This window comes from Dromaius novaehollandiae, chromosome 8, assembly GCF_036370855.1.
Source record: "Dromaius novaehollandiae isolate bDroNov1 chromosome 8, bDroNov1.hap1, whole genome shotgun sequence".
Classification (NCBI taxonomy): Eukaryota; Metazoa; Chordata; class Aves; order Casuariiformes; family Dromaiidae; genus Dromaius; species Dromaius novaehollandiae.
Genome location: NC_088105.1, coordinates 33,517,975 through 33,540,406, shown reverse-complemented (window position 1 = coordinate 33,540,406; position 22,432 = coordinate 33,517,975). Strand labels below are relative to the sequence as shown.

At 42.1% G+C, this 22,432-nt stretch overlaps 1 protein-coding gene across 1 annotated transcript in view; it reads left to right on the top strand.

Moving 5' to 3' along the window:
- The window catches only part of LOC112985226 (AGBL carboxypeptidase 4), a 588,669-nt gene that overhangs the window by 378,263 nt on the left and 187,974 nt on the right, over positions 1-22,432 (top strand). The window contains exon 5 of the mRNA XM_064516411.1: positions 6,450-6,564. Within this exon, the coding sequence (XP_064372481.1) occupies positions 6,450-6,564 (115 nt within the window). The remainder of the gene's footprint in view (positions 1-6,449; positions 6,565-22,432) is intronic.

Genomic DNA, 22,432 nt, shown 5'->3' with positions numbered 1-22,432 from the left:
TATTGCATCCCCCTCTCTGCGTAAGAATTTCTCTTGCACTTTTGTGTGTACTGAGAATGGCTCTAGAGGGAATTAATGAAAAATAGCTTGTGTGCTGGATCTTACCATCCTTGTTTAAGTGCAGTAACTACTCAGGGAGAGATATGCATGCAGATGTACATCAGGATTGGCATCTGGAAACTTAAAACTGATAACTGAGGTACTTCAGGCAATGAGTTCCCCTTCCCATAACACTGTAACAAGCATGTCTGTTTGTCCCTGCTGCAAGTGCATTGGTTGAAATTACCCTAGGAATGAGTTTGGCCTCTTCTCATTTAAGAATTGGAAAAGTGTTTTCTCTACCCATTTAGTAATACAAGAGAAGAGATAACAAAGAATTGAGGTGTTCCTTCAGTTTGTATTTGCAACACCATGTAAATTTTTTTTTTGTCTGTTTTGGAAAAATAAATAATTTTGCAGCACTCCTGTTAATCCATATTAGTTTCATAGCTCTGATGAAATAAACTTTACTTTCCCATGCATCCAAGGGAGAAGCACCTCTGGAAAGACCAGGAAACCATTTAATAAAGCATTACCTTCCATAGCTATAGAGTCCTTCTGTACTAACGTTAGGATAAACCCCTCCCAAAACCCACCACATTTCTAAAAAGTGTAAGCTGAGTTTGGCAGTCTTCTTTTAGGCATGAGGAGGAGCAGTGCTATTAGAAGGAGTGGAGTCAGCCTCTGCAACGATCCTGTGCTTATGGATCACTCCATGTGATGATCCTTTGTAGGGATAATTTCAGTGACAGCAGGATGCTAGATCGTGTCAATAGCCCTGCTGTGAGTCAGCTCTGCTCATTTATCACCATTCACCTTTTCTTTTCTCTTTTCTTTTCTTTTCTTTTCTTTTCTTTTCTTTTCTTTTCTTTTCTTTTCTTTTCTTTTCTTTTCTTTTCTTTTCTTTTCTTTTCTTTTCTTTTCTTTTCTTTTCTTTTCTTTTCTTTTCTTTTCTTTTCTTTTCTTTTCTTTTCTTTTCTTTTCTTTTCTTTTCTTTTCTTTTCTTTTCTTTTCTTTTCTTTTTGCTTGCTGCTGTTGAATATTGGAAACACTTCAGAATAAGACATTATTGGATCGTTTCTGTCTATTGGCCTGTGCTGGAGGCCACACTGAAACCACAGATGCACGGTCTGCAGAGACCACCTGCTATGGTATTGCTGTGACCCGTGGTGAGTGGAGTTCAGGTTGAGTGTGACAGCTTTCCCACCATACTGGAGCAGAGAAGTGTCCTTTATCTGTCATATTTGTTCCTGCAGTCCCAAGAAAAAGGCCAAGGGCTGAATAGAAAAGGGCCTCTTTGCCCAAAGAGAGTTGCTTTCCTTTATAACCGTATGGTAGCACAGCAGTGTCTTGCTGCTGTTTCTGCTGTATTTGTGCCAAGCAGCTACAATTTTCTACTATTTGGTATGCTTTCACCATAACATTAAAAAAAAAAAACCTCCCAAAAGAAGCCCAACCCTACAAATTTTTGCTTTCCCACTTTTAGCAAACCTGTAAGTATAGCGTCTTTCTTACTGATTTCGGCATCCTTTGAGTATTCAGGACCCACTTTGTATTTGTTTTCCAAAGAAGATCACCTCTTTGTGGTTAATGCTTAATCGTTACATCCTTTAACCTACGGTCTATGGAGAGCTTAGTGCAGGAGACCAGCAGCTATTCAGTGTTAGGAAATGTCTCTGAAAATATAAATCATATCTTCTTTCTTGGCATATACTAGACACAGTCCAGGATATGTTTGCATTAGCAGTTGCCATATTGCATTAGGATCTGCGGTGATTAGATTTTCAGTAATAGGAACAGGGAAAATGTATTATATAGTTATATAATTAAACATATTGTCAGACTCAGAGTGAAAGGATGTGGTGAGGGAGAAACAGAGAATAAGACAGGCCTTGCTTTGGAAGGATCAAACGTGGAGAAAGGTCATCTTAGAGATGGCAGGAAGTTTAAACAGAGTTTAAAGGTGTTGATTCAGGAAACAGCCAGACAGAGCAGTGGAAATCACGTGAGCAGAGAAGTCTGGACGTGTTATAGAAGAGGGAATGATCAACTTGCTCACGAAGCACCAGCAGATACTTTGAGCTGGTTAAAGGCAGAGAGGTGCCCTAGGAGCTGGCACTGGAATAGCTGTGAAGCTCTGAGTTACTGAGTTGCAGAAGGCAAGAGAAATTCGAGAAAGTGTGTTTGGTCTTCAGAGAGAATATCATCAGAGAAGCAACTCTGAGTAGCGGAGATTTGGTCCTGATTTAGCACAGTTTCAGTGAAGCTCTGTTTACCAAGAAGGACTGGTAAAAGATCCACTGATAAATTTTTGGCCCCATTATACTGAGTATCGAACTGCCTGCTGCTGTCAGCATTGTTTTCCCTTTTCCATGTTTTCAGTTCTTTCTTTTCTTTCCCTAACAACAATTATGAAAAGCTCCTTGAAGTTAATGTAAAGACTCCAGTTGATTTTTAGCGGACTAGGGATAAGCCGCCTCTTATGTCATGGCTGAATGCTGATTTCTGAGCTGTTCCGGTTTCAGGCAGCATCTATAATTGCATGTTATTTTTTGAAAAATAATGATTTTAATTACTTTCCAGAAAGGATGATACCCAAAATAATCTATATTGTTTTCCTGCTTTTAATTGGGAAACTTTTCCACACTGTAATGTGTCTGAGTAGGACCATTTCATTGTGTTCTCTGCTTTATTTTAAAGTCACTTGAAGAGCCAACACTTGGTCATCGAACTATTTTCCTTGTCCTTTAGCCATTGAGATTTGTTTTAAAATAATACTTGCCTTATTTTTTATAGCTGATGTGACTGATTCAGATTGGATTATTTCATTTGACCCAAACTGGGGCCACGGTTCGAAGATCCAACCAATCTGTGGGCAGCCCTTTTTTTCTTTAATAGCAGACTAATTGGCAGACCAATTAATCTGCTCATCTGTGAAGAGAAAATTTATAGCAATAAGTAGTTCTATTTCCAGAAGTCATTCTCTAAAGTAACATTACAGTGGCCTTGTTTACTTCATGCCCTGCAACACGATCCAGTGCTTCAACAGTAGCACAGGTCAATTAGTGGACAAATTAAGCAATTATTAGCCACTAACAAGGGTGACTGGCATCATTACCCTTCCTGTTTACCAGCAAACTGTTATTTTAATGCAAAGATCAACAAATAAATTAGGGCATCTGTTGTATTGCCATGTCTGCCTTGAAGTAAATGATATTAAATGGGCTTTGGTTGCTGCCAAATTCTTAACCCCGGCATAATGAGATACACTGATATGTCTCTTGCTGATTATAGAAGCTGTAAAATTTAGTTTGTATTGATTTATTAACAGGAGGACCAAGTTCCCTGGGATGGTATTTTTTAATAGTCTGATATCCATCTTTTTATTTTAAATGTTATTGATCCAGAGACCATTGAGTTCCTCTGAAAGACAAAGCTGTATGCTAATTATATTGATTATTTTGATGCTTACAATAATTTTATGGTGAGGCGTGTGTACGTAGATGTGCATTTTCATTTGATGCTTCTCTTATGCTCTTTGGAACTGCTTTTACTTCCAGGTTGGACTTAGTTATTTTAACTCTTGCTTCATATATTTATCGTGGGGTAAGACCTGCTCCATTTTAAGTAACTGTCTCCTAAACAAGAAAATAAAGTAAATCACTTAGGATTGGGTGAACTTGACTGCAGTACCTTCTAATAGATCCTGGTACATCAGGAGATGGTAGCTCTATTTTGCTGTTAACCTACTGGGTGTCCAAGGTCAGTCCCTTCATTTCAGTCTGGTGCAACAGTGAATTGTGCAGGGCAGAGACTCACCCATTACACATTTATACAGCGCCTTTCCCATTATGGCAGGTTCTTGGTTGGGGAATAATAATCTCCCGTGTGAAACAGGAAACTGCAGTTTCTAGCTGCCTTTGCCAAGCTCTGTGAGCGAGGCTGCGTGGAAAGCAGGACCTTCACAAGCCTCTTCCCCAGCACTGTCACCGTAAGAACGAAACTCTGATGCATCGGGCTCTCGTGTTACCTCCTGAATGAAAAGCAGTCAAGTTACCCCTGAAGTGCTGGTGGCCTTCCTTGCTGCAGGTACCTGCTCTGGGCACCACCAGGTCTCCTGGCAAGCCTTTTCCATCAAAGTCTGTGGTGAAGCTATGATCATATTTTTTCAAATTATCAGAGAATGCAATACAATGTTTTATGCCACTTGTGTTGTGGCTGCTGGATGGATCATACCTGGTCTGGGATGAAGTATATGTGCTGGACAAAGTTAACTCTTTCACATCTTCTAGGAAACTTGAATTGCTGTGGTGTTTTGAGTCTTGTCACAAGTTCCTTAAAAGCAAACGTGGCGTACTGCCTCGGGGAGCTATGGCCTCGATGCAGGATTGTATCGCTTTAAGTAGTTGTGAGCCCTCCAGGTGTGCTTACTGTGCATTATGTTTTAGACACTGCCAGAAAACAGTCAGAGCAACAGTTTAACATAGCTAAGCCTTTCATGTTTGCATACAGTTAGTAAACCCAGTTATTCGGGATCCAACTGTGTCCCTGTCGTTTCTTCTTGTTCTTGCTGTTGTATAATGAACAAAAGACACACTACCAGCCAAAAAGCAGATCGATGTTCAGCTTCCTTCGTCGCGAGGAGGTAATTGCAGAAACATTTCCCAAGCAATATAATTATGTATATGCTAATTTGCCTCTGAAATTCAGGTTTAGTCTCTTTTCAAGAGGAAGACCTGGTTACAGAAAGGGACTTACTCCTCTTCAGCATTAGTCACTAATAGATGAAAAAAAATTGCTGATGTTTAGAGTCAATTATACCTGGATCATCTTAGACATTTCAGAAGATTTATTTTTTCCCCATGTGCCTCAGTAAATTAGAATTCACTTCAATAGCAGCATAGGTTCAAATTTATTAGTATTTGAAATACAAAATTAGGCCTTAGGAAATAGGCCAAATGCAGGAGCTGTACAGAATGTGAGATTTTGGGCCTATCTTTAATGTATCTTTTAGCCAAGCTAAAACCAAGTGTGTTTAACCCCGCATGTACCTGGTTTTTAGTTCATTTGTTTTTAAAGATTTTGATTGCACTGTTTAAAAAAAAAAAAATCAGGTTTGCAGTCAGCTCCTTAGTCTGTTCTGTCTTTTCTGTGCTGAGTTATTGCTTGTTATATATATTCCCTAGGGCTTTGCCCTGTCCAGCGTTAAATGTTTCTGATGACGGGGTTCCACTCTTCCCCTGGAGAGACAATTCCACAGTCTAATAGAGCTCTCCATTAGTGAAATTTTACTGATGATCAGCCTTAATTTTTCTCTGCTTAATTTTATCCTGTTACTGGAGCATAGTGATTGATTTATTCTGGGGAAATTCAGTAAATGGTTCCTGCTTCACAGGATGGACCTTACAATAAATAGCAAATTGTCATGACCTGTCTGTGGGTGTCCTGAGATTACACAGGAACTCAATTTATCTCGACATTCATTCCCTGGAAGCTATTTCTGTCAGTATCAACTTAGTGGAGGGATAAGCGATGACTCTAACTGCCAGCCTGCCTGTCTCCTGCCCTGGCAGCAGCCTTGGAGCAAGGGGATGTTCAGGAGCTCCCTGAGCTCAGGGCCCAGAAGCAGGAGCCCCTCGGGGCTCCGGTGCTCGTGGTGACCTGAGGAAAGGCACTTAAGATCTGGCTTCCCTGTCCCTTGCCTTGTTTCCCATTAAGGGAGCTGCTCTGCTTGAAGTGGAGTTACTCTTGGGTTTTATGGGTGTACAGCAAGTGAAGAATCTGGTCTTATCCATTGTGGACTATCAATCCGACAGTTATCCTGTGCCTGGTACAGAGTTGGTGTAACTCTCCCAGTTAGTGAGGCTGTTTATACCTGTTTACATCTGTGGATGATCTGATCTCTCTGTCCACAAGTTGAGGGGAGATCTAGATACATGCTCAAATGCATTTGAGGTGCCTCAGCTTGACAAATCACCACTCATGAGCTGGGCTGCAGTAGGTGCCCATGTATGCGTGCTTGATATGTAAGGTGCAAGCTTTAAGTTAATACTTTTTACTTCACCACTGAGCCAGTTAAGAGGAAACATGGTTTGTTATTGTGGCTTGGCTGATGAGCAGTAACTTGTCTCTCTGTGGTAACTTGACTGTGTTTGACAACGTGGCAATACTTTACTTGCATTATCAGGGTGGACTTAAGGTTATTTATCCTTAAGGTTATTATTTCTGGAGTTTTCAGAAGGTGACTAGTGCTATGTGACTGGAAATCGTAGGTTTTGTTGGAAGCAGGAGTGGGATCCAAGGGGAATGATGATTTAATCTTTCACACGTGAAACTTCAGAGATAGCTGGTGATTGTCGGCACTGTAAACCTCCCTCTTCACATTCTTTTTGTTTGTTTGTTTCTTTCAGGTATAATTGATTTCCTTGTGAGCCAGCATCCTATTGCAAAAGTACTGAGAGATCACTTGGTCTTCAAGATTGCACCCATGCTCAATCCTGATGGAGTATACCTAGGAAATTACAGGTATGGGGTGTAATGCTGAATCTGCGTATCATTATAGCTACCTTATGTGCCTTGCATTGTTTTGCACCAAACTTCATATGGTTTGTTTTGATTAATTCCTCCTAAGTTGGAGATTCTTGTGTGGCTGTAAACTTCCTGAAATTCCCATTGAGCAAGTGGGCTCAATGGCAAATTTACTTGCTCCAGAAGGTAGAGAGCAGCTCTCCCTCCAATATACCAGGATATCTGCTGTGCAGGCCTCCTTAGGTGTGGGAGCCAAAGCCAGCTTAAGTTAGACCTTAGCTATGTTTTATAAATACATTCATTATGCTGCTCATCAGCCTTTATGTAAATGTGTCAGTCAATCACAGTTCCCTTCAACTACCCAGATCATCCATTAAAGTCAGAGATTTCAGTCTATTATTGTACTGTAATAGATAGTGATACGTGGAATGGAATAATCATGCTACCCTATGCTAATTTTGCTTCATTTTAGTATTTGAATTACTACTTTACCTCCTCCTCTGTTGAGAATGTATTCAGATAATCTTTTGTTTTCCCTAAAATTGTTTGCTCTTAATGCATTTATTTACAAAATAGATGTGCTGCTGGAGGTGATAATGAAAAGCAGTTGATTAGTTGATGATTTGTTTGTGGGGGCAATTACATCTATCACATAGTTGTGTGGAGAAGCCCCTGAGAAATGTAATATACTGTATGCAATTTTGCTTACAGCGCAGGACTAAATAACACAATGCAATCTGTAGCCAGGCTGCCTTGAGCTTTGATCTAATTAGGTATTGCATTGCTAAGCAGAATAAGACCAGGCTACTGTGTGGTTGGGGAGATAGCTGAGGAAGAAGCTAGAAGATGCAGAAAATGGTGCTGCTGGCTCTGTTCTTTATTCTGATGTGTGCTCCTTAGCCCTCCTGTGCTATGCTGCTTGCTGAACTCAAATAGGGAGTTGTCTGGGTGATTTCACAGTGCTTATATACATGTTTTTATATGTCAAACTTCCAAGGATGCATGGTCTCTCTCCAGCTACACTGATATTCCCTCAACTCGTGGCTGATCTGAAGATGTAGAGCAGTATTGCAGTAGTGGCATCTGACATCACTAGGAATTTACCATAATGGTTACACCACCTTCCAGGAAGAGAGCCCTAAAAACGGTTCTAGTATCTGATACTATATTGCTTTACTCTATTCCAGGGACACTGCATTTAGGCAACTCAGTTGTAATTAAGTAGCTTTCTTTTCCCTCCATAAATTCACCTGCCCTGTAGGTTTTCTCCCTGGACTATTATTTATACCCTTTGAGGTGCATACAGCTTTACAGACATGCATATAGGTCACAATTTGAAAAGTCTTTTGGGAACCCAGATATTATGAAAGGGCATGTGAATTCTATTTGGAATTGCTGAGCTTGATGGTATATTATTGTTTTAGCCTTTCAAGATATGCAGAATTTTCAACTCTCCCGAACTAAAAGGACTTTTAATGAGGTAGTTGGAAAAGCATTTGATTTGCTTGCAATTCTTCACTTTATTTACAAAAGGTCTAATGTAACTAATAACTTAAAAATGAGGGTAATAAGCAAAATGCTACCTATTATCTTGAGAAGAATATTAAAAAGCCTAGTAATGTGTCGGCATTGTAGTTAACTAGTGCTGAGTGAATAATTTACAGCAAACACTTTATTTCCTGCTCATAGAAAACCCACAGTTTATTTGCTTGAATTTACTGGATGAATTTAAAGAAAAATCTCCAAGGATCAATTGCTGGTATTTGAAATTTTATCTCTGATACTTCCCTGTGATTGGCTACATATGTCTATCTCATGTTTTTTGGTTCTTTGTTCAGATTAGCACATAGAGAGGACTTTCAGGAGAAGTCTTCCATGCATCATGGTATAATACAGGTCTGCCGGCTGGGGACAGTCCTCCTGCTATTGCAGTCGAGGTCCGTGGTGCCGTATGCAGCAAAAGCAGTTTTAGTCATTTGAACTTATACTTCCTGTTATCTCCTCCTTTCTCAAAGTAGCAGCTAGTGAGTATTTCTTTGGTTCATTGAAGGTTCACATTCAGAGCTATGCAAGCTAAGATAATGAAATGGGTAATTAAACCTCATGCTTCAGTTTGTAAATTGATCTCCTGCCAGGGTGAGAGAGACTTTTTTCCCCCCACCCCTCCAGTACACAGCTTTGTACCATTGGCAGTGTGCTATGGGATGCACTTTGCTGTCCTCTGAAACCAAGGCACAGTGGTCACCATTAAAAGCCTGAGTATGTCAGCAGTTTCCATAGAACGGATGGGATATACTGGTTCTTCTGTGCTTAAAACAGGAACTAACCACTCATTTATACAGGACCATATGGTAACAGTTGGCTGATGGGATTTTCTTCATCATAATTTTGGGGGATTTGGGACTCTCAGGGAGGGTGCAGGTCCTGTGGTCTTCTCCAAAATCTTTGTTCCTTTGTTCTCAGTGCTTATGCACTGAGGTTTAGGAGTTTAAGCCAAAACTGCAACAATAATGCCAAGAATTGTCTGTTATCTATAAACTGTTGCTCATTCTCAAGAGAACAGAGTGAATGGGTTGTGACTCTACAGGGACTTTCTTGTGGTGAAATGTTCATAACCAGCAACAAGTGAGTTTAATATCACAGCTATAAAGCACGGGTGCTTGCGGCACAGAAACATCTGTGGGGAGGGTTGTTTATATGTTGCGTATGTTCAGGCTGCTCAGAAAGAAATGGTCATGGAAATGAATGTCGATGCCCGGTGAATCAGGGTGCTAAACTTAGCTGACGTATCCAAGTATATGGAAGAGTTTGTGAAAGGGGTATTTGTGGACTCGTACAGTTGGGGGTGAAAACACAGCATGTCTTATGTGACTGAAGAGGTGTTTAAGCGTTCGCTCTAATGTAGAATGTTTGAGAGATCTATATACAATTTTAAAAGGTTCTTTTTAGAACTACGTTAATAAAAGTCATGATTTGCTTGTAATTTTAGTGCATAAATCTTTTAATAGAAAGTGAACTAACACACTTCAATCTCTTATTAGCTGTGGCTTCTGTACATAAACTCACAGAGTTGGTGAAATTACCTTTACTGGACTTTATTTGCAGTGAGGTTTCTGACTGACTGTTGAGAAATCAGAACGTTTAATTCTTGCTGAACCCATTTTCCTGAAAAGAGACAAGAAATGAAAATTCAGGAGCCAAATACACTACAGTAGGTCAGAGTTGGCTGGTTACAAGTGTCTAAGGGGTTAAGTGCGGAGAAGTGGAGCCCTCAGCGCAGAGTTCACCTGCTTTTAATACCAGTCCAATTTCTGACCGGCTAATCAGGGTGGCTCCCACTTACAGCACTGGTTGTTTGCCAGTTTGTGAGCATCGGACCCTTCTGTAAATGTAATTCCTACATTACACTCATTCTTCATTCGGTTAAAAAAGCCCGCGGTCCTTTTCTTGCCACACAACTGTATCCAGCTCTTTCTAGCACTCAGGAGAATGACAAGGACTTGCTGTTTACTGTGTTCAGGGATGTAGGATCTCTCCCAAGACAGAAATACAGGCTTGGCTGCTTTCTCCAATTCTTTAAAGCCTGGTATCACTGCACTTGTAACTCTCTTTACAGTTACAGTGTGCAGAAAATGTTGCCCCACATGGGCCGGTGAATTAAATCGCACAGAGCGATGCCATCGTTTGCCTTAGCTGAAATGGTGGCTCTTTAGCCTGATCTGCCTTCTGTTCTGGCTGGTAACCCCTCCCCAGCTCCCAGCTGGACTGAAAGACTTTTTTTTCCAGGAATCGGGCATGTTTTGATTCCCCCCCTGCCCCTTCATGACAGAAAATGGCAGGAGTGAACATATTTGTGAATTCTTCCATAACACTAATACCACCTTCTTTGATGGATTAAACTGGGAAACAGTTTTAGGAAATAAAGGACAAGTAGTGCTGGGAAGACAGATTTCTTGACTTCTCTCGCTCTCTCTCTTTCTGTTTGTGGTATAGCATTATCATCTTCTGAATCTATTACCGTCCCCAGTGAGGTGGGGTTAGACCAAGGAAAAAAAAGTGTTCTTGATTTAAAAGTCGTGCATCCCCAGGCTTGGCCTGAACTTTTCTTTATCGAGAGCCTGTTCCTAAGCTGGCATTCTGCAAGCTGAATGCTGAAATGTGTCCCTGCAGGCGAGATGAGTGTACCAAACCGTCTTAGATTAGTTCCAATTTGTCAGCCTCGCCGTCCGGAGATGAAACCCCATACTGGCACCAAAAAGAATGTGTTTCTCGGTCTGGGCAGCTCTTCAGTGAGATATCCCAGAAATGCTATGACAAGGCAGTTGAAAATATCCAGACTGTTCTCTAAAGACTTTGTTGCATGACCCACTAAGGCTTCTTGTTCCTTGGCATTTCTGCGTTGCCTTCAGTTGGTTAGCTGTGGCAGTGTCTGGTGAAAAATGGGAACTGGAAAGGCTTGAAAAACATGGAAAACCATTAATTAAACCATTAGTTTTAGCATTTTATGACAGAAAAATCTTCATTATTTGTGTTTGTTAATGGTGCTACTTAAAATCTTTTTTTTTCCAAAGAGGCTTTTTTTGAAGGGTTTGAAATACAAACAGAAAACTTGGCTTCAGATTGAATGAAATACTTCAGGTTGATCCTGAGTAGGTTTTTGTGGATTTTATTTTTGAGACTCTAGGAGTAGTCAAAGTGCAGCATCCATGTTCACATGTAATGTACAAAGGATCTGTTGACAGGAAAAGCATATGTGGCTTTCTCCAGAATTTTGGCTAGAAATCAGAACTATATATTGTAACATTTGGGAGAGCTGATTTTGGGTTTGATCTTTGTCAATACTGCTTTGGGGGAGATACCTATACCTGGATATATGTGTATAGGAACATGCGCAGTGACTGGATATGCTGTGTGGTTCTTACTATCAGTTGTGGTGCTGTGCTATGTGGCTACTCACAGGCATAATGTCATTTGCATAATATCTCTCTTGATTATTTTTCACCTAGTTTTCTGGTGGGGAAGGTTTTTTTTCTTAGCTTCATTTCATGCATGTGAAATTCCTACATTGCATTGAATTGAAAAACAGAGTATCCATCTCAGATGACAAGATGAAGCTCTCAATGGAGTTTATTTTTCCTAATTAGGCGTTTGTCATTGTGTATTCTATATAACAACGTATAAGTAAACAATCATAGACCTTTTGAATAAATTTATTGGTTTTATTTATGTTACTGGGCATAAAAAATCTATAATTACCAGGTACAGCCGCAATATAACTGGTATTTAATGACAATTACTTTTTGTTACCATAGAAATGAGTCCAAAGTAGTTACCTATAATTTCTCATTCCCAAACCTCACACATGTTGTATTGCAGTATTACCATAGTAATTGCCTATTAGTCATCATAAAATAAGCAGTTACCCAGAAGATATCAGGATAGTGTGAAATTTCTCATCTCCTTCAAAACTTGCAGCACATGCCACTTCTCGTCTTCCTTCAGTGCGATTTTTGCCTGAGTGATGAAAATGTCGGTGGTACATTAACCTAAGGGAAGAAGGGATGTTATTGAGAGAGAATTATACTCTAAAACTACACCAAGTCACGGAAGGTATGTTCCATCCCCTGAAAAAATAGAACTGCATCTTATTATTGAAAAATAGGGATTTTTCTCAGTCCCATGGAATGGAGATTTGTTCCTTGCCATGGCTTTCCTATGTTTTTTTTTCCCCCCTAATGTTGTTGCTGGAGCAGAGGGCTCTATGTCTCGGAGGGACTGTGAAAGCAGCCATTCTGTGTCAGGGCTGGATCCTGTAATCCAGTAGTTGATGATGCCAAGGGAAGGGTAAGAACAGCAGATGCTTATATGATGCTTCCCCGCAAGTAGTCTCCCAGCTTTCAGTGATTTCCCTTTTAGACATTTCCTGAGCTGATGTGGTTTCTGTCTACTTAGTAACATGCAGTGGATTTGTCTTCCTAGTACTTGTCCGGTTTCCCTTCAGACAGTAAGCCTTAGCATCCTCGGTCCCCTCTGGCATGGGGTTGTATGGGGTGGGACCCCGCTTCATTTTCTGCCAGCCTGATTCTCTGCTGGCTTTGTGTCCTACTCCTCAGGGGCCCCTCTTGCACCTTGTTTATCTTGTTGGTTTGGACGGCAGGTTATTCAGGGCAGTGAGTCTCTCACTACCTGTCTAGGTGATAGTTATTACCAGCTGGGGCACGGTGGCTCATTTGGAGGCAGATGATATCCGGCCTCATGGCTGGGACTGCTGAGAGGGAGGTGGCAGATGGTGACTGTGTGATGGGGACCCCCTGGAGCAGTGATGCTCCCGGAGCTACTCCCTTCTCCCTGCCCCTTTCCCATTTCCCCAGTAGCTAAGGTGGCTTTCCAAGGCTCTTTTGATGACCCATTTGGTTAAAAACATGGCTGTGGCCAAGAAAACAGACTGATAACAAGGGGGAAAGCAACGAAGAGGAAAGCTGCAATAATGAGGGGACCAGTGGTTTCCTTGTACCCCCATCTCTTACACCGTGGTGAGGGGAGAGGATGGGGCATGGCTGGGACGCTCTCCTCCCCCACCTCTTATCTGGCATTGAGGACAGGAGTTCCTTAGTTCAGGAGTTTTTTGTGCCGTCTTCCTCCTGTGTCCTGTGTGTGTTTGTTGCAAACCTTCCAGCTCATGCAGTGGGCAGGATTGGGGCCCTTGAAAGCCAAGCGTAGGATGGATTCATATTTGCGACACAGGGGCACTCTGGGAAAGGAGCAGGGAGGCAAGTGAGCAGCAATGTTTTTTTCTGGCCCTGACTTCCATCTGGCTTGTAGCATAGCTGTTCCTTTCCTGCTTGGAAGTTTTCTTTCCATTGCTGCTTTTATTGCCCTTTGAATGCTGTGATCTTAAGACATTTACAGTGGTTACTGTTTTGCTCACCATTACTTAAAAAAAGCTTCCTTGTTAAAAAAATAAAAAATAAAAAAATAAAAAGTTGTCACCCTTTATCTTAAAACAAATACTAGGCTTGCAAAAGGGTTCCTATCTACTGCCATTGAAAATGCTCTTTATATTGATGTGGTAACTGCTCATTTAAACCATATTACAGCTCCTGAGTATTTTTCAGTTGCTATTGATGTGACAAATTCTCTTGCACAGAGGACTGCACCAATCAATAGAGTCAGTATATGTGCTTTAACAACAAAGCCATATGCCTTGGGGTTCCAGTTGAATCTGAACCTTTTAGTAGCATTAAATAAAGCTATATTTATTTCGCTTTTGGTGCAAGAAAAAAAAATCCAAGCCCAACCTAATTTAATACAACTTGTTGGAAGGGTTTGAAGGCAGCATTATGGGGCCATTTTCACATGTGATGAATACGTAACTAGTGTCAGAGCTGCTGTTTTGTTGTTGTAAGCGAGCTCTTTTAGTTAGATTGATCTGGAGCTACAGAGTGGCTTTTTATTTTTAGACGAGCAGGGAGAGAAGTCATAATGAGAAATATAGAAATCATAGCTTTTTTTATATTTGCTATTACTCCACCAAGAATGAGACACGATGTCCTTAAAGAGACAGGGCTATTTATTTTCCATTTAAATAGCACCATTCGTGATTATTACCTTTGAGATGTTATGCAGCCAATAAGCACCCAGCTCATGAGTCCCAGGCAAGTGAATTGAAGATTCGTACTTAAGGGCCATTTATGTCTGTGTGTTGTTGTAGGAGCCTATTTTTGACCTTCGCTGACTTAGTTTTTGCATGGGTTTTATGTCTTCTAGAACGTGTTTGTAATTAACAGGGTATTAATGATGACATGGTTGAAATGTTTGCTTTCTTTCCTCCCCTCCTGAAGGGCTGTTCTTGGGTCTGAATAATCCCATTTGGATTTCTTAGCTTTACTTTCAGTAAAGTAACTAGATACATTGGGCTTTCTTTCTTTCTGTCTTTTAAATCTAGCTTGTATTTGTGAATGGTGATTTGAGCTCTTGTTCATAGCAGCAAACAAAGGAGCAAAGTCTCCAGTGTTGGTTTTTTTGTTTGTTTGTTTTAATTCTGCAAATGACTTGCAGTTAACTTGAGCCAAACTTGCTGTAGATTTTTATGTTTTGGTTTCCCCATCTGCAATTTAGGAATAATTAGGTCTCATATATCTAAAATTAGCTGTGGAGCTGCATTTGCTCGTGTGTGTAAAGCATGTTGCATTCCTTGGCTTTGAGGCATTATGTAGGTACCAAGCCGTATTATTGTTGAGCAAAATGATGTCTTTAAATATACCTGTGCAATCAAAGCAGTGTTATATTGTTAGTTACGCAAGTGATAGAAGGGAGAAACATGCTGGATTGGTCTCTGTCTAATGTCGGAGTGAGCTGAGCGCCACTGCTCTAACTGTGGTTGCCAGGCCATCATCCATGGCATTTAAGAGCTGATAGAAAAGATTCGAGGGCTGCTCCGAAAAGGCTATTTGCCAGACGCAGGAAGTTGTTGCTGTGACACAACCTAAGAAGTATGCTGTGTATTTGCAAGTGCCATCTGCTGGTATGGTTTACTGAGCTATTTCCAGAGGCAGGTGCAAGGCGTGCCTGTAACTGGCTATTTAGTGGTGATCTGCGGACAGCTGCCTGCTTGCATGACACACGTTGTCAGCTTGTATCATGCACTGCACCTCGCTGCAAATGCACCAGAGCAATCCCCCTGCCCAGCCCTTGCCATAGGGATGCTGTGCAAAAGTGCCTGGAAATAGAGCAGGTATTAGCACAACGGCGATGGGCCTGAGAGGTGGCCCTGGGGCCGTTTCCCCAACAGGAGGTGGGCCGTGGCCTGGAAGGTGTTTGTGGAGCTGCTGGCAATGGCCAGACGATCTGGCTCTTTAATGCCCAAGCTTTCCCACCTCCCTTGCCCCAAATGAAATTCATGCTGCTGCTGCTCTAGTGAAGGTCAAGTTCGGGGAAGTGCTCAGAAGTGACTTTTGCGATGAGGGCTGCAACTCAGGAGAGTCTACGCCTCTCCATGGGCCTGCTTCCACTCCTTTGTGTAGGTTTCCCTTCTTGTCGCAAGTATTGGCCCAAGCAAAAGGGGTGCGTTCTGGCAGAAATAAAGAGCCAGAGGCAAAGCCGTGTGTGAACTGTGCTGCCCGGGCCTGTGTTATAGGGCCTGCAAGCCCTGAGTTGTGCGCGCACCTGGGAAAGTGAAGTACTGGGGAGGCTGAACTCGGCCCCAGCCTGTCTGCGTGGTCTCGTCCTGGGCCAAAAGGGCTGCGTGCCATCCTGAGGGTGCCCAGAGAGCTGGGGCTGGATCCGGGGGTTCAAGCTATCTTTGAGCTTTCAACGCCATTGAGTCAGGCTGTTCCCTATCTCGCCTCCTCCAACCAGTTTGAGTTCAAATTCTGCATTAATGAGAGTGGTGATTGTTCCTTCTGGATGAACAACTAAAAAGGCAGGGAGTGAGGAGGGTGTTTTGCCCACTGTCCAGGAGCTCAAGAAAGCCCGGTGTGTGCTTGGTCTCCGTCCCTGTTTTGGATTGTTCCGCATCTCACAATCTTTTTCAGCAGAGCTGCCATTCTTTATTTTCTCCCCACATTTAAGCAACATCTGCTCACCTAGACCTACAGATTCACCATCTGTCCAGGAAGGCAGCTGAGGGACTCACTCGTTATGAAAAGCTTTGTGGACAGAGATCCTGGGTTTTTCTGAAGTTGCGCCCATTTGTACAAGATCCCGAGGAACCAGTGATCACTCCCATGGTCTCTGCAAGAGTGCCGCTGCCTGCAGTCAGGTTTTATCATGCTAAACAGGTGAAAGGCTCAACAGTCACCTCTAGTCCATCTGGGAAGGATTTATCACCTCTCAGTGGAAAAGTCCTGCCTTCCTTCTCAACCGCTGCTCTGTGTGTGGGGAGAGGGAAATCCCATCCAAGTTATTAGGAAAACAATGGCAGCCTAAGGGATGTTTGTTTAGGTTGCTTTTTTGTTGTTTTCTTTTCCTGGGTGACAGCTGTTCTTTTCTTTTTTTAAACTGCAGCAGTTAAAATGATGGCAGCTTGCTGTATAATTTATAATATTAGTCCTAAGGGCAGTGTCATGTAACATGAAAACAATCCTGAGACAAATCTAAATAATAATAAATCCATTATCTAAAACAATATTGTATTAACAAACCAACATTAAATAATCGGAGGATGTTTATCACTTCCGGGGAGTGGCAAGGCTGTCGCTTGCCCAAGGTTTCCACTCGTATGTCATGGTCAGCACGCTGGCTCCCCGGCACCCTCCTCTTTGTGGCACAACAGATCCTTGTGTGCACCCTTCCCAGGAACCGATCTCTAAGTGGTTCAGAGTTGTTGTAATGTCTCCTCTGTTGTGTCTGAAGATACCTTTTTGTCTGGCTAATTCCCATAGGTGAAGTCTCCTAAAAGAAACAAGGCTAAGTGCTGAGTCTCAGAAGGAGCTTGCAAGGTGTTGAGCTCTTGAAAGCAAGTACTGGTGCTTATCTGAAAATCTAGCTGGTGGCTGCAAAGGGTACTTGTTTAGCTGCTAGCACACAAGTCCTTTTTTTTCCTGAAGCAGGGGGAGGTTGGAGATGCAGTTTCACAGCTGCTTTAAGCTAAGCAAAACGTATGCTGGTACCAAAAGGGGCAGTTCAGTCCTCTTTGCCTCTCTCTTGGCTGTGAGTTTCTGCCTCTCCTCAGAGCCGGAATGAGTGCTTGTGTGGCCATGCAGCAAGCCAGGTAAGAGACTGATCCTGCAGAAAATTAGCCTGACAAAAAAAGCAAACCAAAACAAAAAAGCTCACCTGGTTCCCAGTGCAGCCAAAAAAATGGGACCAAGGCAGGAGGGAGGAATGAGCAGGAAGGGACACTCTTTTACTGGTAGCTTCTGTGAGATGGGCTTAAAACAATTTTGAAGCCACAGCCTGAGATCTTTGTAGCTGCTGTGCAGTTATTCCAGGAGTAGTGGAAAAGAAGGGCAGTGGTGACCGCTGATCTCCTGGGTGGTCATTATGTTTAAATGCAACCTTGCCTATAGAATTTCTTTCCTAGGACTGTTGTTTTGTTAACAGCAGGAAATGATTATTTTAGTAGGTAACAAGTTGAGTGGGCCAACATGCGCATTCAGGGAAACGGACTTTATGGCGTCAGAAGCTGGAGAAGAGCTGTTTCCATGCAGCTTGCTGTGTCCCTTTACATACAGGTGAGAAAAGCAAAGGAAAAACTCTGTCCACTGGATCCCTTTCCCACTCCGCCCCCTTTAAATACAGAAGCCAACATAGCTGTGCTGGCACGGCAGAGGGAGCAATTAATCTAGCACCAGATTACTTCCTCTCTGCTGCCCTTGGCTGTGGGCTGAGGGGGGATGTCAGGCTAGCCTGGGAGGAGGGAGACCCGACAGCTGACTGACAGCCGGCGGCTTTGCCTGGTTGGTGCCTGGGAGCGGGAGGAAGAGCACTCCACCAAAATGGAGGGGCTGGGGTCAGGAAAGGGACGTGGCGGTTTTGGACATGCAGCGTAGAGCTGCAAAGGCATTAGCCCTGTGCCAGTGCGAGCGGGACAGCTGTTCTGCCTCTTCTTCCCCTCCCAGGCTGGAAAGGATGTATATTAATAGAAGTGTATGCGACTTAACGTGCAGCTACTCGGTGTTAACCCAGGTCCCCAGGGAAGAGAAGTGCTTATTTCAGGTTGCGCAGATCATAAACCTGCTGTCTTGTGTGACGTGTGTGCTCTGAATACCAATATTGCCTTTCCCTTTTCTTTACTGACACAGCCGTTGGGCTGATGAATTGTATAGATTATACAGTGATAATGGATGGGGAAGGGAAATTTCATCTGTCTCTTTAACCAAAATATGAACAGTAAATCCTGCCTGTTTGCAGAGAACAGCTGGATTTCTAATAGCACTGGAACACAGTTGGGACGGTGGGAGGGTGGGCTTAGCTGCCCCCTCTCTTTCAGCGCTGCCATTCAGACGTCCAAATGCTTCCAAGGGGATGGTAGCTTTCCAGCCTACCGAGGCCAGGACAGCAGTTATCCCGGCAGCCTGCCAGCACTGCCTGAACCAGGAAAAGCCTGACCCCTCCATGGTGCCTCTTCACGATGCCCTTGGGAAGAAGGGAGGCTGGGGCCACCACACTTGGCTCTCCAAGTAGCAGCTGGGTGAGGGAATGAGTTTTCCTTATAAACTATAACAGTCCCTAAATACAGTGTGGACTGACCAGTGATCTGAATCTGTGCAAGGAAGTGATGAGCTGCATCATGGGAGGGGTTATAATAAGGTTGTGTGCGTCCTCTAGAACGTCAGAAGCTGCAGGAGGGATGTTGTGGAAGTGTGTCAAGCCTTCTAGACTGACCACATTTTGTATTACTAAGTATTGTATATTAATTTGAATTGCAATAAGCTAGCAAGAGAGCCTCAATGTTCGAGTGATTGATATGCATTAACACTGCGGTGTTGACCATAAGCCACAGTCCTATTCTGGTAGGTGCTGTGCAAGTACATCATAAACGATCCTCTCTTTCCCAAAACAGAGCTAAAAGAATGTGGCACAGCAGGTGGACAAGGTAATTGAGCAAGCTGTTATAGCAGGGGAAGATAGAGTACTAAATATGATAAGATGAATAGTGGGGTTTTGGTTCTTTTTTTGTTTTTTGGACACTTGGTAGCAGGAAAAACAATTGCTAACTATATAATCAGCCTGAATAACCTTCATATATCAACTGATACTAGGACTTCTCCAGATTTAGTGAACCTGAGGAAAGAGCTTTCAGTGACAAAATATATTTGCAAAGGAAGATTGACCCACAAGGTGCATGTCTTCAGAGTGGATTACTTTCAGATTTTCTCCTATTCTTCTGTTCTTTACTGCTCAGGAACAACAGTGAAGCTCTACTCAGCTCTCAGTGAATGCATCTTTTCAGTTCTAGCTATGGCATTTTGGTTATTCTGTGTCCTTGGATGCATCCTCTTCGAAGACAGAAAAGAATCAATTGACAAACCACCAGTCTATCTCCTTCACCTCCTACTATGCCTTTGTTAATCTTCTCTGCATTTTCAGCTGCTAAAATGTTTCATTTTCTGTTACTCATTCTTTCAGTAGGGTTCACTTCTGCTCCCGCTGTTGACATGCAAGGGGGAACTGATGCTGGGGTAGGCTTGCTCTTGACATCTCCATCTTGTTGATGCTATGCTAAGTAGTGTAGAAGGTAGACAGGCCGTATCTAGGAGATATGCTGTTGTTGGTGTAGGTGAGAGTCAAGCGCAGTCCTGGCAAACTGTTCTTGTTCCTTACATTGGTCACCCTTTCAATTACAGATCTGATCTGCTAAAGTCTTGTCATTCTCATTCTGGTTTCTGTTAATGAAATGCATTTAACTGTCAGCTCTTGTTAACAGTAACAACACAGCTGAGAATTCATAAATTCCCATGGAAGTCAGATGACTGCTACCTTAGAAGAACTTAGTCCTTTCTCATTTTGACGCTGAAGGAGACAAGCACGCAGCTTTCTTGATCCAGCCAAACAGAATATTTTGAGGAATGAGTCTATCTCAGACGTCTTTATCCGGTTCCTGTCTCTGAAAAAGCCTAGATCAATATTCTGTTTCTGAGAACCCTGGGTTTTTGGGTCCATGCCATCGCCCAGGTGTGCCCTTTGTATCTTGGCTTCCTCTCAACTTAATGCTTGTTGCAGTGAATATTCAGAAATCCAGTTTTTCCAAAGGCAGTCAGGCAAGTATAGTCCATGAGTGTGTAAACAGTTGTTTTTGGCATACTTTTGACCTATTCTGAAGGACCACATGAAAGAACAGAATTAGAAAACTTGCTTTTTGTCAAAAGAGTCCTGGAGCTTAGTGTGACTGGATAAACAGACATCAGACAAGAGAATGGTACGATCTGCATCTGTATGTAGGGACTCATCCATCCATGATCTGAGCAGGGAAGGCAGGGAATTTATTAACATGAAAGTTACTTTTTGAGTATAATGGGAAAGGGCCTAGGAGAACAGAACCAAGAAGCTAGAGGCTGATATTCAAGAAATGGATACTAAAGTCCTTGAGGAGGCAGTTAAAGATTGCAGTGTATTTTCTCTCATGGTCATCTTTAAGGTTCAAATGGGAATTGCTTCAAGGGAGATCTTTGTGTCGTATATGGGAGATCAGGAGAGATGATCACAGTATCAATTTCCTTGCTTTCACATGTATAATTTTTTTTCAAAGTAGCGTTCACTGCAGAATGGGCTTTTGTTGGGTTTTGTTTTAGAATGTGGGGTTTTTTTCTTTTTTTTCTTTTCCAAGAAGCCCATATGGCTGATGATCTCTTCGTCTTTCTTGCTATTTATAGGTGTGTCTGACTGGAAAAGCTGGACACGCTGAGTGTATACTTAAATCATTTAATCTAATCGTAGTGTTCTACAAGTTCTGGAGACAATTCCTAGCTTTCAAATGACAAATTCCATTCGAGTCAATGTGAACTAGAGGCTTTTACTTTCAACTGTCCAATGCAGAGGGCTCTAAAGTTTTCTATCCTGTGAGCTTAATAGCATACAGAAAAAAACAGCACAAAGGAAAACTTCATAGACTCTCAAAAAATTCGGCTAACTTTTGCTGATGTCTCTCTGAACACTTGTCTTGAACAGAAGCTGTCGGGTTGAAGTTGTTTGTGCGTTTTCCCCTGTAGTTGTTGCAGGTCTGCAGAAGCAGGAGGAAAGCTGGCTTTGACCATTTGATTACTGTTGGCATGATTAGAAATGGTTTGTACCTGCATATTCCTGAATTTCAATTCAGTTCATTACAGACATGGAGCTGTGTTTTAATAGTCAAACAAGGGGGAAAATTGCCTTTTTATTGGAAAGATACAATCTCTAACCTATAAACATAAAAGGCCAGAATGTGGAACTGAGAACAACTAATTAAGCTGGAAGCAGGCCAGGACTAAGTGCTGGCATGAACAAGGAAAACGTTGTGGCCATATTCTTTATAAATGGATCTCTTAGATAGTCCACATCTCTCTTACTTAGTTCTGGAAACAAATACTGTATTTCTTTGTACCTGAGATAGAAATTAAATTAAAGTGTGAACTTTTAAATGGTCTTAAAGTGACTTTGACTGGTTGGTCAAAGTGAAAACCAGTATTTAGTTCTGTCAAGAACTGAATATTTTGTCTTTGGACATTCATGTTAATTAGAATGATCACCTAAATTTCTCCCTGTATATGTATTCACGTTGCCATTTAATTACCTAAAGAAGTTCTTTTGCAAATTAAATTACTGCCAAAAATAAATTGATAAAGTACAACAGAGATGCCAAGTGGTCCTTTCCATCATTGGAAATACTTTAATATAACTTTTGATATTAAGCACTTTGTTTTATGCCATTCCATGTTCCTTAATCAGTACTTCAAGAAAACTGCAAGGGAGATGGAGTCTGGACACCAGTCCTGTGCTCATGTGCCTGTGCCTTCCCCACTATGTCCTGTGGGAGCAGTATGGTGAGGAGGTATCCAGCTGGACAGTCCTGTCCCACTGGCAAGGAAAGGCTGAGGTCTGCTCTAGAGCTGAAGGCTTGAACTCAGGTTACCCTAAGCAGCTGGTGGTTCTTGGGTGCTGCCATTTCAAATGCTGACACTGAGTCATGTCAGAGGGTCCTGGAGTCCAAATGGGGAGTGTTTCTTAAAAAAAAAAATCAGACCCCTCTGTAGCATGCCTCAAATCAGACACCTAAATAACTAGTTGATTTTGAAATTTTTGGCTTTGGAGATTAAACCTTATAAATCTGTAGCTCCTCATTCATCCCAGGTAAAGGCTGCAGTTTTTTGGGTTGAAACAGAATAGAGGAGGAATTTGATTTTCAGATGTATGGAGCTTTCTGTTTCGGTTCCTGTTCTATTCCTCA